The sequence below is a fragment of the Papio anubis genome, chromosome 20, assembly GCF_008728515.1.
Source record: "Papio anubis isolate 15944 chromosome 20, Panubis1.0, whole genome shotgun sequence".
Taxonomy (NCBI): domain Eukaryota; kingdom Metazoa; phylum Chordata; class Mammalia; order Primates; family Cercopithecidae; genus Papio; species Papio anubis.
Window position 1 is genome coordinate 5,288,807 of NC_044995.1, and position 14,631 is coordinate 5,303,437.

At 59.6% G+C, this 14,631-nt stretch overlaps 1 protein-coding gene across 5 annotated transcripts in view; it reads left to right on the forward strand.

The window, feature by feature from the left end:
• Positions 1-14,631, forward strand: part of LOC100997559 (DNA polymerase delta catalytic subunit) — a 46,645-nt gene that overhangs the window by 26,638 nt on the left and 5,376 nt on the right. Inside the window, exons 17-29 of one of the 5 annotated variants that reach the window (XM_021931352.2) lie at positions 1,689-1,784; positions 2,008-2,145; positions 3,053-3,228; positions 5,138-5,305; positions 5,440-5,542; positions 6,125-6,257; positions 6,338-6,451; positions 6,775-6,827; positions 6,902-6,999; positions 9,658-9,685; positions 12,157-12,229; positions 12,507-12,721; positions 13,295-13,445. In XM_021931352.2, the coding sequence (XP_021787044.2) occupies positions 1,689-1,784; positions 2,008-2,145; positions 3,053-3,228; positions 5,138-5,305; positions 5,440-5,542; positions 6,125-6,257; positions 6,338-6,451; positions 6,775-6,827; positions 6,902-6,999; positions 9,658-9,685; positions 12,157-12,229; positions 12,507-12,721; positions 13,295-13,445 (1,546 nt within the window). Of the gene's footprint in view, positions 1-1,688; positions 1,785-2,007; positions 2,146-3,052; positions 3,229-5,137; positions 5,306-5,439; positions 5,543-6,124; positions 6,258-6,337; positions 6,452-6,774; positions 6,828-6,901; positions 7,000-7,560; positions 7,734-8,608; positions 8,707-9,657; positions 9,686-12,156; positions 12,230-12,506; positions 12,722-13,294; positions 13,446-14,631 lie in introns of those variants that run through there. The other 4 variants (XM_021931350.2, XM_017952617.3, XM_021931351.2 and 1 more) reach the window with 4 other exon arrangements.

Genomic DNA, 14,631 nt, shown 5'->3' on the forward strand with positions numbered 1-14,631 from the left:
GGCAACAGAGCGAAACTCCGTCTCAAAATGAAAAAAAAATAATAATAATGAATCACAGTGGTTCACGCCTGTAATCCCAACACTTTGTGACACTGAGGAGGGAGGATCACTTGAGGCCAGGGGTTGGAGACCAGCCTGGGCAACATAGTGAAGCCCTGTCTCTACAAAAAATACAACCAAACAAAACTAGGCAGGCGTGGTGGTGGCTCATGCCTAGAGTTGCAGCTACTCAGGAGGCTGAGACGGGAAGATGACTTGAACCCAGCAGTTTGAGTTACAGTGAGCTGTGATGGCATCACTGCACCCCATTCTGGGTGACAGAGTTGAGACCCTGTCTCTTTTAGTTTTTGTTTGTTTATTTTGAGATGGAGTCTCGCTCTGTCGCCCAGGCTAGAGTGCAGTGGCGCAATCTTGGCTCACTGCAACCTCTGCCTCCCAGGTTTAAGTGATTCTCCTGCCTCAGCCTCCTGAGTAGCTGGGATCACAGGTGCCTGCCACCACGCCTGGCTAATTTTTGTATTTTTAGTAGAGATGGGGTTTCACCATGTTGGCCAGGCTGGTCTTGAACTCCTAACCTCAGGTGATCCACCCACCTCAGCCTCCCAAAGTGCTGGGATTACAGGTGTGAGTCACCACGCTTGGCCTCCTGTTTCTTAAAAAAAAAAGAAAGAAAGAAAAATATTGAATCATTTCAGGAGTCTCTTAGAAAAAAAAAATACTGAATGATTTCAGGAAAAGATTACAAAGGAAAGAAAAAGGAACATAGGACAGGTGGAACAAGTAAAAGCCAGACAGTAGAGTGGTAGACGTAAGCCCAGCCATATCAGTAATTATACTAAATGTAAATGGACAAAATGCTCTAGTTAGACAGATTTCCTGACTGGATCCACACAAACAAAAACAGAAGAATCACACCCATCTCTCCTTGGTGTCCCCAACCCCAGCCTCAGGTTTTTTGGTTTTTGGTTTTTTGTTGTTGTTGTTGTTCTAAAGTATTTTTAGGGGAGTGTGTGTGTGTGTGTGTGTGTGTGTGTGTGTGTGTGTGTGTATTTTTAGTAGAGATGGGGTTTCGGCATGTTGCCCAGGCTGATCTTGAACTCCTGACCTCAAGTGATCCAGCCACCTCAGCCTCCCAAAGGCTGGGAGTACAGGCATGAGCCACCGTGCCAGCCAGTTTTCTTAATTCTAAAATAAGACGGTGGGTTTGTCAATGGTTCTTAGTCAGGGTGGTACCACGCCCTGCCCTGGGGGGCGTTTGTCAATGTGTAGGTAGGGCCAGTTCTGGTGGCACAGGGATGGGGGTGGCACTGCTGGCTTTCAGGGATGAGGCCAGCTATGTCAGTGGTCCTATACCACAGAGAGCTGCCCAAAATGTCAGTGTGAGGGAAACACTGAGCCAGTGACCTCTTCAGGCCACCGTCTTTCCAGCATGCTTTTGATGTAGTCAGTTCCTCGTGCGTGCCCAGAGCTCTGAGCCTGGGAACCCAGTTCTTTCCACCTGACCATTGAGGAGCAGCCTTGTAATCCCATTTTGCAGATTTGGAAACTGAGGCCCAGGAGGGGCAGAGCGGCTTGTGCATAAGCCCATGCCACTGGGAAATGGCAGAGGCGGGACCCCTCCCCCACCGGTCCATGTTCACTGCACATGGCCCCCAGGGCTTCACTCCACACGATTCTCTCCCCGACAGAGCGTCACGGGGTTCGGACGTCAGATGATTGAGAAAACCAAGCAACTGGTGGAGTCTAAGTACACAGTGGAGAATGGCTACAGCACCAGCGCCAAGGTCGGGGGCTGCCCCCCCCTGCTGCCCTGAGATGGGCCCTGGGCAGGTGGGGGGATGGAAGCGGGGCCGGGCCCCCCTGTCCCCATGCCTCCTGGTCACACCCTGCCCACTCTCCTGTTGCATCCTTGGGTCCCGTTGGCATTAGCCACCCAACCCACAAACACACACATGGTTGACAGAAGGGACCCTGCTTCTCACACACACACATCCCCACCCCCCATAGGTTGTGTATGGTGACACCGACTCCGTCATGTGCCGATTCGGCGTGTCCTCGGTGGCTGAGGCGATGGCCCTGGGGCGAGAGGCCGCGGACTGGGTGTCAGGTCACTTCCCGTCACCCATCCGGCTCGAGTTTGAGAAGGTGCGTGGCTGGGTCAGGGGCTCTGCATTTAGGTTCCTTCATCAGGGTACTTAGGGCGTCCCATTCTTTGGGTTCACATAAGCCTCAGTGTGAAGGGATTTTGCTGCTTAGATTCTCCTAAGGTTGGGGCCTTGGTTTTGGAAGCCTCCAAGGCCTTGGGCTTTGTTATACTGGACGGCATCTGTTCTCTGAAAGCCCTGTCACGGTGTCCCTGGTTTTGAGGTTTCCCAATACCGGTCAGATGTGGAGCTGCCCTCCACGCAGGGACCCTGATGGGGGTGCATCTTGGATCTGTGCACCATTGCCCCAGCCCTCGGGGTGCGGTACACTTGGTCCCAGGAATCCTTGCACCATATTTTCTTTTGAAGAGACTGGGTCTCGCGCTGTCGCCCAGGCTGGAATGCAGTGGCAAGTTCACAGCTCACTGCAGCCTCAAACTCCTGGGCTCTGGCGATCCTCCTACCTTGGCCTCCTGAGCCGCCACGCCCAATTCTCACACTGTTCTTTTTCCCTGTGGTTTAACGCTCTCTCGTGCCAGGCCTTGGAGCCTCGCAGAGTGGGAAGGTCTCTGCCTCAGGGCTCACCCAGCCTTAGTTTCTCCTCTCTTTCATGGGATGCTTCATCGACTCCCCTGTCTGGATCTCATGTTTTAGGGACTATCTGGATTTATCCCCATCTCTGTTTCAGATTGGGGTCTCTGGTATGGGGGGCCCTGGCATGCCGAGGGGCCTCAGGAGCCACTTCCAGCCACATGTGGTGTCTCAGGGCCCATCCCGTCAGGTTCAGGGCGTGGCTCCCGTGTCCTCCTGCATCTGGGACCCTGTCTGCCTTCAGTTTCTGGGGGGAGTCTTGGGATTGGGGCTTGGCCTCCGCAAGCTCAGGGGTCTCGGCTGCGGCTTTCTCCCAGGTCTACTTCCCATACCTGCTTATCAGCAAGAAGCGCTACGCGGGCCTGCTCTTCTCCTCCCGGCCCGACACCCATGACCGCATGGACTGCAAGGGCCTGGAGGCTGTGCGCAGGGACAACTGCCCCCTCGTGGCCAACCTGGTCACTGCCTCACTGCGCCGCCTGCTCATCGACCGGTGGGTGGGGCCTCCTCCCTCAGACTTAGGGGTCTGGCCCCCAGTCCCCTCCTCCCTCAGACTTAGGGGTCTGGGCCCCAGCCCCCTCCTCCCTCAGACTTAGGGATCTGGGCCCCAGCCCCCTCCTCCCTCAGACTTAGGGGTCTGGGCCTCAGCCCCCTCTTCCCTCAGACTTAGGGGTCTGGGCCTCACCCCTCTTCCCTCAGACTTAGGGGTCTGGGCCTCAGCCCCCTCTTCCCTTAGACTTAGGGGTCTGGGCCTCAGCCCCTCTTCCCTCAGACTTAGGGGTCTGGGCCCCACCCCTCCCTCTTCCCTCAGACCCAGGAGTCCGGGCCCCACCCCTCCCTCTTCCCTCAGACCCCGGGGTCCGGGCCCCACCCCTCCTTCCTCCCTCAGACCCAGGAGTCCAGGCCCCCAGCCCCTCCGGGCCCAGGGGCCCCAGCCCCTCACTCCTCCAGACCCCGAGTCCAGGCCCCAGCCCCTCCCTCCCAGACCCAGGGTCCCGGGCCCCAGCCCCTCACTCCCTCAGGCCAGGGTCCCGGCCCCCGCCTCCTCCCTCAGACCCCGGTCAGGCCCCGGCCCTCCTCCCTCCCAGACCCGGGGTCCAGACCCACAGGCGCACTCACTCCCTCCCGGGCCCGGGGTCCGGGCCCTAGCCCTCCTCACTCCAGACCCAGGTCCCAGGCCCCTCCTCCAGACCCATTCCGGGCCCCTCCCCTCCAGACCCAGCCCCTCCTCCCTCCAGACCCAGTCCAGGCCCCAGCCCCCTCCAGGGGTCCAGCCCCCAGCCCCCTCCTCCCTCCAGACCCCGTCCGGCCCCTCCTCCCTCCCCCCCCTCCTCCCTCCAGACCCCCGCCCCTCCACTCCCTCCCGGGCCCCGGTCCGGCCCCGCCCTCCCTCCCGGGCCAGCCCCCAGCCCCCTCCTTCCAGTTGGTCCAGGCCCCAGCCCCTCCTCCCTCCCAGACCCGATTCCAGGCCCCAGCCCCCTCCTCCTCAGACCAGGGTCAAGGTCCCAGCCCCCTCCTCCCTCCCAGACCCAGTCCGGCCCCCTCCCTCCCTCAGACCCAGGGTCCAGGCCCCTCCTCCCTCAGACCCCAGAGTCAGGCCCCGGCCCCCTCCCTCCAGACCCAGGAGTCCAGGCCCCGGCCCCCCTCTCCCTCAGACCCAGGAGTCCAGACCCCCAGCCCCCTCCTCCTCAGATCCAGGGGTCTGGGCCTTTAGTCCCAGATACAAGAGTCCAGACCCCAGGCCCTTCTCCCTCCTTGCAGAGTCCCCTAAGCCCCAGCCTCTCCTCCCTCAAACTCAGGAGTCCAGGGCCCCAGCCCCTCCTCCCTCAGACCCACAGGTCCAGGCCCCGGCCCCACTCCCACTGAACCCAGGGCTGGAGCCCCAGCCCCTCCCACTCAGACCCAGGGCCCAGGCCCCACATTCCTCTCTCAGGGCCAGGGCCAAGGCCCCAGCCCCTCCTCCCTCAGCCCACAGGTCCACAGGCCCCAGCCCTGCACTCCCTCAGACCCACGGGTCCAGGCCCCAGCCCTGGTCTTCCAGACCCATGGGTCGGGCCCAGCCCTCCTCCTCCAGACCTATGGGTCGGGTCATGACCTCTCCTCAGATCAGGGGTCTGGGCTTTAGCCCCTCCTCTCTTAGGCCACAAGAGTCTAGACCCCCAGCCCCTCCTCCCCTGGGAACACAGGTGTCAGGCCCAGCTCTTCCTCAGTGGTGAAGCAGTGGAAAGAGTCGGCTTGGGCAGCTGTGGGTTCAGGCCCTGCCTCTGCCACTCTACAGCCTGTGGTAGGAAGGGCTCCTCTTTGCCCTGAGCCTCAGCCCTAAGTGCTCATCCTGGTCCCCAGTCCTGAGACCTGTGGAGGCACCAGCCTGGCCCTCAGTGCCTTTTGGTGACACTGTGCAGCTTGCTGTCCCACAGAGACCCCGAGGGCGCGGTGGCCCATGCACAGGATGTCATCTCGGACCTGCTGTGCAACCGCATCGATATCTCCCAGCTGGTCATCACCAAGGAGCTGACCCGCGCGGCCTCCGACTACGCCGGCAAGCAGGCCCACGTGGAGCTGGCCGAGAGGTCCTGCCACGGGGCGGGCGGCCCGGCTAGAAATAGCCCCCTCCTTCCTGCCAGCTGGGCCCACTTCCTACGCCCCCCCCCCCCCCCCCACCACCCACCTGCCCTCACCCACCCGCCACCCCGTCTCCACGCAGGATGAGGAAGCGGGACCCCGGGAGTGCGCCCAGCCTGGGCGACCGCGTCCCCTACGTGATCATCAGTGCCGCCAAGGGTGTGGCCGCCTACATGAAGTCGGAGGTCAGGCCCACCTGGCTGCCCGCTCCCGCCCAGCCCCCTCGCTCTCACTTCTGCTTTCCGAGATGGGCGGGCCTGCGGGAAGGGCGGGGCCTCCCATTCCCTGTGGGGCCCTGAGAACCACCCCCCATGGCAGCCTAGGCGTGGCCTGGGCCCCTTCTGGAGGCCCCCCCTCTATTCTGACCCCTCCCTTGCTCCCCTATGGAAGGGGGCCCCAGTCCCTCTCCTGTGCACACAGCTCCTCAGCCAGGGGTTCCCTTGGATTCATAATCCTCCCGCTCTACCCCCACCCCCCCGTAACCCACATCTTAGCCCCATGGCCTCTGACCTCCTGACCCCTTCCTCATCCTTGCTTCCCCTTGTGAACTCCGACCCTTCCTTGGTGACCTGAGGGCCCCATAGACTGTGTGGCCCAGAGACTCCTTCATGACCTCCAACCCCATCCCAGACCCAGGACCCCCATGTCACAGCCCATAGGCAGGCCTAGGCCCTACACCCCATGACCACCCCGTGCCATTGTTCCCCCGTGTCCGCCCCGGCACCCTTACCCTGGGCTGCCTGGGTGTGACTGCTGTGTGGCCGCAGGACCCACTGTTCGTGCTGGAGCACAGCCTGCCCATCGACACGCAGTATTACCTGGAGCAGCAGCTGGCCAAGCCCCTCCTGCGCATCTTTGAGCCCATCCTGGGCGAGGGCCGTGCCGAGGCTGTGCTACTGCGTACGGGGGCACCGGGGGACTGGGGGCACCCTGGGGGTGCGGGGGGGGCACCGGCCCACCACCTGCCTCCTCTCCTGCAGGGGGGGACCACACGCGCTGCAAAACAGTGCTCACGGGCAAGGTTGGCGGCCTCCTGGCCTTCGCCAAACGCCGCAACTGCTGCATCGGCTGCCGCACAGTGCTCAACCACCAGGGTGAGTGGTCCTGTCCACTGGGCCCCCACTGGCCCTCAGCCTGCCTCTGCCATCACCCCAGGTCCTAGACACCCACCCCCGGGGCTGGCACTGCCACCCATTAGACCCAGGGCCCTTGGGCAGGTGGCCCCTCTCTCCACCCCCCACAGAGGGTCCTTGGCCCCCACCCTGGGAGTTCCCCAGGGGAGTTTTCCCAGCACACTTGCTCCGTTGTTCTCCAGCCTCTGGGGACTTTCAGAAGCTGGGATTGGCAGTGGGCAGGGATGGGGTGGCCCAGTTCCTGGCTTGGCCCCAGCACTTGGTGCTGACCCGCCTTCCCCCAGGAGCCGTGTGTGAGTTCTGCCAGCCCCGGGAGTCTGAGCTGTATCAGAAGGAGGTGAGAGGGCCGGGAGGTGAGGAGGGGCCAGGTGGGGAGGCCGGGGTGCCCTGCTCAGCCGCTGCCATCCCCAGGTATCCCATCTGAATGCCCTGGAGGAGCGCTTCTCGCGCCTCTGGACGCAGTGCCAGCGCTGCCAGGGCAGCCTGCACGAGGATGTCATCTGCACCAGGTGTGCGCCGTGTCCCGACCCTGGGCTGCCCCGCCCCTTCCCAGCTCCCAGGCCTGTGGATTGTTGACCCAACCTGTGACTCCAAGGCCTCTCCTGAGCATCCTCCCAGCCCATCCCCTTCCAGCTGTGAGCTCTCCTGAGCCTCAGTGTCCTTGCCTGAAAAATGGGCCCATCCCAGCCCCCCAGAGGGGGTGGGTGCTGAGGGGCAGGGCCCGGCACCCAGTGTTGCCCGGGAAATGGCTGTCCTCCCGACACACCCAGCCAGCCTGGCCCCCTCCCCAGGGCGGGGCTGGGCTTTCCCCAGGGAACGGGTAGGCGGGGTGGGTTCCCACGCCAGGTGACAGGTGATATACGGCCAGCCGTGGCCCTGCACCTCGCCAGGCACCCGCCGTTATCGGCTCCCCCGTGCCTGCTGAGCAAACAGCCGCTGCGGGAGGGGGCGGGTGGGCTGGGCAGCAGGCGGGGGCCAAAGTCCTGGGAACAGCCCCCACCCCTCTCCCAGGCTGCGCACTGGGCCTTGGCCGGTCCTGACCCTGCCCCCACCCCCGCCCCCACCCGCAGCCGGGACTGCCCCATTTTCTACATGCGCAAGAAGGTGCGGAAGGACCTGGAGGACCAGGAGCAGCTCCTGCGGCGCTTTGGGCCCCCTGGCCCCGAGGCCTGGTGACCCTGCAAGCATCCCATGGGGCGGGGGCGGGGCCAGGGACAATTAATAAAGTTTTGGACTTTTGCTACATGGTGCTTTGTGGTCTCTGGGGGCACACGGTCTGGTTTCATAAGCCCTGGTCCTGGCTGGGACCCTCCTGAGGCCCCCACTGCACCCCATCCTCAGCAGAAGCCCCCTGGGCTCCCGCCTGTGCTGCCTGGTTCGTGTGGGCCAAGCCTGCGTGTGTCCTCCCTGGCCCTGAATGACACCTATCCCGGCGCTTCTCTGCCCTGCTTAGGACCCCCAGGTGTCTGGTCCCGGCCCAGCCCTCCCTGGTGATGACCCTAGGGACCCTGGTGGCTGCCCCGCCCTCCAGGTGCTGACCTGTTTCCTCCAGGCCTTGGGGCAGCCCCAGGCTCACCGGGGCTTCCACTCCCCAGCACGGCCAAGAGGACCCCCCCTCGCCCCCCGCCGGGCCACACACCCACGATGTTTCCACGTCAAGGTCCTGGCAATGGGCTTTGGGTCTGGGTTTCCCCCCAGCGACTCCCATCTCTATCCCCGCAGCCTCTAAATGCCCTCAGACACCCTCAGCCCTCCCGTCACCTCACACATCCCCCCCGGGAGAGCCTTGTGCTCGCCCCTCGGGCCCCCAGCCTGCCGCTGCTGGAATTCAGCTCCTGGGTCCAGATCCTCTGTTTCCTGATTCTCCTCCTTAGTGAACCCCAGCCCTTCCCTGACTTTCAGGATTCCCCCAAATCTAGCTCCTGTCCCATCTCCAGCCCTCAAGGTCAGCCCCCCAAACCCAGCCCCACGGGGATCCCCAAATCCAGACAGCCTCTGGCCCGCCCTCCCTGCCACGTGACAAAGGGGTTGTGCAATCCAGCCCCCTCCCCTGACCCCCTCCCTGAGGGGATTTTTGAGGAGGGCCGAGCTTGTGGACAGCGGGCACCCTCCTCCCCCCGGGTAGGGGCTGGGCCAAGATATAAATAGGGTTGGCGGCTGCAGCGGGCGGCAAACAGCCTGCCCGGCACCACCATGCTCGCCCTGGAGGCTGCACAGTAAGTGAGGGCCCCCAAACCTGCACCCGGGGTCCCCACCTGCACTGCCCCTCTGTGGGGCCTTACCCATGGGCAGGGGTCCCTGCTCCTCAGGGCAGGTGGGTGGGAGTGGAGGGGAGGGGTCTCACTGCCCCAGGACACTTGCTAGCATGCCCTCGCTGGGACTCTCCTCCATCCCCCCAGTCCCTGTCCTTCCTGTTCCCCACAGATCTCATTTCCTCGGGACACTTGCTAGCGTGCCCTCCTGCGGGCGTCCTCCGTGGCTCTCACTCTGTCCATCCATGACTCTTCCCCTCTCCCCGAGTTCCCGTATCTGTTCGCTCTGTATCTGGCATCTCCCGGCTCTCAGCGTTCTGCCTGTTGCTCTCTGTCTCTGCCTGTCTCTGTGTCTCTGTCTCCAGTTCTCGCTCTCCCTGCCTTTTGGTCTCCTTCTGCCTCACCCTCCATCTGGGGCTCCAGGAATCCTCCCTGCCTCCGTGCGTGAATGTCCCTTTGCACACCTTTCTCCCTGTCCCACCTCTCCTGGAGCCTCCTCATCTGAGACTCCTCTGGGTTTCCCCCTCTCCACCCAGACACCTCTCCATCCCTCTCCTCTGGTCCAAGCTGGACTCATTTAACTGACTCGCCACCAAGGCCCCACTTGACCCAGGCTCCCTCTCCATCCCCACACCTCCTTTCCGGGACTTTCTCTCCCTCACTTTCCCTGCCCCTCCCCACCAGGGTGTCTATGCAAATCCTGGGGAGGAGGGGGACATTTGCCTCCCCCCCCACCCCCCCACTTCCTGTCCCAGCAGGGGGTAGTGGGGGAGTCCGGTGAATGTGGTGGGGCTGGTCCCTCACACAGGGCTGTGGTGGTCACAGCTGCTGCCGCCTCCCCGTCAGCCCCCAACCACTTTGAGACTCAGGTGGCTGGAGGCAGCCTCAGCATGCCCCTGTGTCTCTCCCCTCCAGGCTCGACGGGCCACACTTCAGCTGTCTGGTGAGTTGGGGCCCCTGGGAGCCAGGGAGAGGTGGCCCATGGTGACCTCCCTCAGACAAGTCATTTGCTTCCTTCCTCAGTTTCCCCTCCCGCCTCTTCCTGTCACTTTGTTTCTGAGCCCCCCCTTGGGATCTCCTGCCACCCCCATCCGTATTTTTGATGTCTCTCTCCCTCTCTCAGGCTGAATCCACTTCCTTGTGGCTTTGCGTCTCTCTCTGCCCATCCCACATTCAGCAGATGTATTTTCATGTTCCTTTCCTTCTTGTTTGTTCATAGTTTTAAAAATTGTATTCTGTAATAGTTCAGACACGGAATACTATACCCAACACCCTTGAACCCACAACCCAGTCTGATGTGCTTGAAAGAAACCCCCTGTTCACGCCCCTCCACATTCACACCCCAGTCACGTTTTTTTGTTTGTTTGTTTGTTTGTTTTAATTGAAGTGTAACTAACAAGTCAGTAAAGTGACAAATCTTGTGGACACTTCAGTGAGTTTTTGCATTATCTATACACCGTGTAGCCACAAGCCAGATCAAGATGCTGAACATTTCCATCTCTGAAATATTCCTTCCTGTCCCTTCTCAGTCAATAACTTTCTCTGATGTTTTCCGCCACCAAGTTGTAATTTGTTTTGCCTGCTCTTTTTTTTTTTTTTTTTTGGAGTCTCACTCTGTCACCCAGGCTGGAGTGCAGTGGCACCGTCTTGGCTCACTGCAACCTTCACCTCCCAGGTTCAAGCAATTCTCCTGCCTCAGCCTCCCAAGTAGCTGGGATTACAGGCACACACCACCACACCTGGCTAATTTTTGTATTTTTAGTAGAGACAGGGTTTCACCATGTTATCCAGGCTGGTTTCAAACTCCTGAGCTCAAGTGATCCTCCCACCTTAGCCTCCCAATTGCTGGGATTACAGGTGTGGATCACCACACCCGGCTGCCTGCTTTTGAATTTTATGTAAAGTGAGTCATACAGCATGTCCCTTTTGGGGTCTGGCTTCCCTCACTCAACATGAAATGTGTGTCAGTGTTTGTCCTTTTTCCTTGCTGTATAGTACTCTGTGATCAGCCCACACCACAGTTTGTTTATCCCTTTTCCTGCTGATGACGCCTGGGCTGTTTCCAGTTGGAGACTCATAATAAAGCTGCTGGGATGATTCTGGAACAAGGCTATTTTGTGCACATCCATTTTCAGTTCTCTTGATTAAATGCCAAGGAGTGAGACTGCCAGGTCCTAGGCATGGTGTGGATCTAGCTGTAGTTTTTCCTAGACTCGAGTTCTTGAAGCAACAACACATGATTCTTGGGGCAAATCAACATATGGAGGTTTATTTATTTATTTATTTATTTATTGAGACAGTCTTGCTCTGTCGCCAGGCTGCAGTACAGTGGCATGATCTCGGTTCACTGCAACCTCCACCTCCTGGGTTCAAGCAGTTCTCCTACCTCAGCCTCCCGAGTAACTGGGACTACAGGTGTGCACCACTATGCCTGGCTAATTTTTGTATTTTTACAAAATACAAAACACCATGTTGGCCAGGCTGGTATCGATCTCCTGACCTCAAGATCTGCCTGCCTTGGCCTCCCAAAGTGCTGGGATTACAGGCGTGAGCCACTGTACCCGGCCTATTTATTTTTTGAGACAAAGTCTCACTCTGTCACCCAGGCTGGAGTGCAGTGGTGCAATCTCAGCTCACTGCAACCTCCACGTCTCAAGTTCAAGCAATTCTCCTGCCTCGGCTTCCAGAGTAACTGGGATTACAGGCACCTGCCACCACATCCAGCTAAGTTTTGCATTTTCAGTAGAGATGGGGCTTCACCATGTTGAGCAGGCTGGTCTCGAACTCCTGACCTCAGGGGATTTGGCCTCAGCCTCCCAAAGTGCTGGGATTACAGGCGTAAGCCACTGCGCCTGGCTAATTTTTGTATTTTTAGTAGAGATGGGATTTCACCATGTTGGCTAGACTGGTCTCGAACTCCTGACCTCAGGTGATCTGCCCGCCTCAGCCTCCCAAAGTGTTGGGATGATAGGCGTGAGCCACCACGCCCAGCCTGGAGGTGTATTTAAAAAGCACTGACCCCTGCTTCTGTTAAGTGAAACACTTCCATTTCCCCTTGCCCTTCACCTCCAGAGCCCCCAGGCAGGCAAGGCTGGGAAAGGTCTTCCACCCCTTCTCCAGGTGCCCTGATGTGCTGACTGTGTGCCAGTGAGGGGTCGGGGTTCTTCGGAGCCCACCGTCTTAGCAGGACCTGGCTGCTGTGTGTCCCTGTTGGGTTGTGTCTCTACTCTCTGTATCTCTGTCTCTTTGTCCCTGTCTCTGATGCCTAATCTCTGTCTCTTTGTTGCTCTAATCTCTCCAGCGTCCCCTCTGCTCTCCCCTGTCTGTGCTGGAGTCTCCCCAAGGGTTCAGGGTGGGGGTTGGGAGTCCCCAAGGCCTGGAATGACCCCTCTTCCCTCCTGCACCCCGTACCAGTACCCAGATGGCGTCTTCTATGACCTGGACAGCTGCAAGCATTCCAGCTACCCTGACTCAGAGGGGGCTCCTGGTGAGTGACCCCAGCCCAGTACCCTTCCTGGCTTGGGGCCCATTTCACAGATGGCGGAGCTGAGGCCCAGGGGAGGTCATCACCTAGCACAACAGGATAAAGGTGGCCTGGGCCTGTAGCCCTCCTCCCCTTTCCTCTCCCACCCATCCGCTCCCCCATGCAAATCCTGGGGTCAGAGATTTGCACAGCCTACAATGGCCTCTCTGTGCTGGGGGCTTCGACTGGGAGGAGGCCTCCCTCAGAGCTCCCAGCTTCTGACTCAGTGCCCCTCCCCCAGACTCCCTATGGGACTGGACTGTGGCCCCACCTGTCCCAGCCGCCCCCTATGAAGCCTTTGACCCAGCAGCAGCCGCTTTTAGCCACTCCCAGGCTGCCCAGCTCTGCTATGGACCCCCCACCTACAGCCCTGCAGGGAACCTCGAACTGGCCCCCAGCCTGGAGGCCCCAGGGCCTGGCCTCCCTGCATACCCCACGGAGGACTTCACCAGCCAGGTGAGTGGTAAGGGGACAGTTGAAATCAAGCCCAAAGCAGGTGTGGTGTGTAATCCCAGCTACTTGAGAGGCTGAGGTGGGAGGAGGATTGCTTGAGCCCAGAAGGTCGAGGCTGTGGTGAGCGGAGATCATGCCACTGCACTCCAGCCTGGGCAACAGAGCAAGATCCTCTCTCAAAAAAAAAAAAAAAAAGAAAAGAAAAGAAAACTCAAGCTCAGTCATTTGGCTGAGGTGTGCTGGGTGCCAGGCACCGCACAGAGACTGCACATAGTAACCCCTGCAGCAGCCTCCCAGGTTACGTTCTGTTGTTGCCCCTCTGAACAAGTGAGTCAAGAGAGGTAGTGACGGGAAGCCAGGGACAGGGCAGCCTCACATTACCTGTGTTGGACCAGCTTTAAGGAGGTGCCTCAGGTGTCCCCTGGCCACAGTGTGGTGATCTGAACAAAGGCCAGAGTCCACGCTGTCAACAAAGAGGGAGACCAGAGCCAGGAGGGCCACCGCCTTGGCCTGAGAGGAGGAAGTGGAGGGAGACAAGGGGTCCCTGGACGTGCAAGTGACCCTGACCTTCCGCAGACCCTGGTTTCCCCGGCATATGCCCCGTACCCCAGCCCCGTGCTATCAGAGGAGGAAGACTTACCGTTGGACAGCCCTGCCCTGGAGGTCTCGGACAGCGAGTCGGATGAGGCCCTCGTGGCTGGCCCCGAGGGGAAGGGATCCGAGGCAGGTATGCGGGAGTGGCTGGGGTGGGGGAGATGCCAGCTGGAGATAGTTGGGGGGCTGAGAGCACCACGGCTTCCTGGGCCTCTACATATATGCCAGCACTCCAGGCAACTCCAGATCCACACCATCTGCTGGCTGTGTGACCTTGGGTAAGTGCCTCTACCTCTCTGTGCCCAGGTTTCCTGTCTGTGCGATGGGGATGAAGGTGATAGTGTCTACCCTCCTGAGGTCGTTGGGAGGATTAGATGGGATAATAAGTGTAAATGGGACAGCAGTGCCAGGCACAGAGTAAGCACTTCAGTAAGTCGACCTCTTCCCCATCATTCCTGACACCACAGCAACAGAAATAATAACGCTGTCAACCCCCAACGCTTCAACCCTTGCCCTGCCCATGTGCCCAACATCCTTTATGCTCAACCCCAAGAAAGCTGAGATCATTCCTTACTTTCTGTGCCTGGGCCTCGCTTTCTCATCTATAAAGTGAGCATCATTGTCATTGTCCCTATCTCACGGGGTTATGACGGAGATTAAATGAGCTCATAATTGTAAAGCACCTTGCAAAGCACCTGGCCCTACAGGCTCCACAGTGGATTGTAAAAATCAACACACAGGCTGGGTGTGGTGGCTCACGCCTGTAATCCCAACACTTTGGGAGGCTGAGTGGGGCAGGACCTGAGGTCAGGAGTTCGAGACCAGCCTGGTCAACATGGCAAAACCCCGTCTCTACTAAAAATACAAAAATTAGGCCGGGCGCGGTGGCTCACGCCTTTAATCCCAGCACTTTGAGAGGCTGAGGCGGGTGGATCATGAGGTCAAGAGATTGAGACCATCCTGGCCAACATGGTGAAACCTCACATCTACTAAAACTACAAAAATTAGTTGGGCGTGGTGGTGTGCACCTGTAGTCCCAGCTACTCGGGAGGCTGAGGCAGAAGAATCACTTGAACCCAGGAGGCAGAGGTTGCAGTAAGCCAAGATCTCACCACTGAAGTCCAGCCTGGTGACAGAGTGAGACTCCGTCTAAAAAAAAAAAAAAAAATTAGTGGAGCATGGTGGTACGTGACTGTAATCCCAGCTACTCAGGAGGCTGAGGTGGGAGAATTGCTGGAACCCAGGAGGCAAAGGTTGCAGTGAGCCGAGATTGCACCACTGCACTCCAGCCTGGGTGATAGAGCAAGACTCCGTCTCAA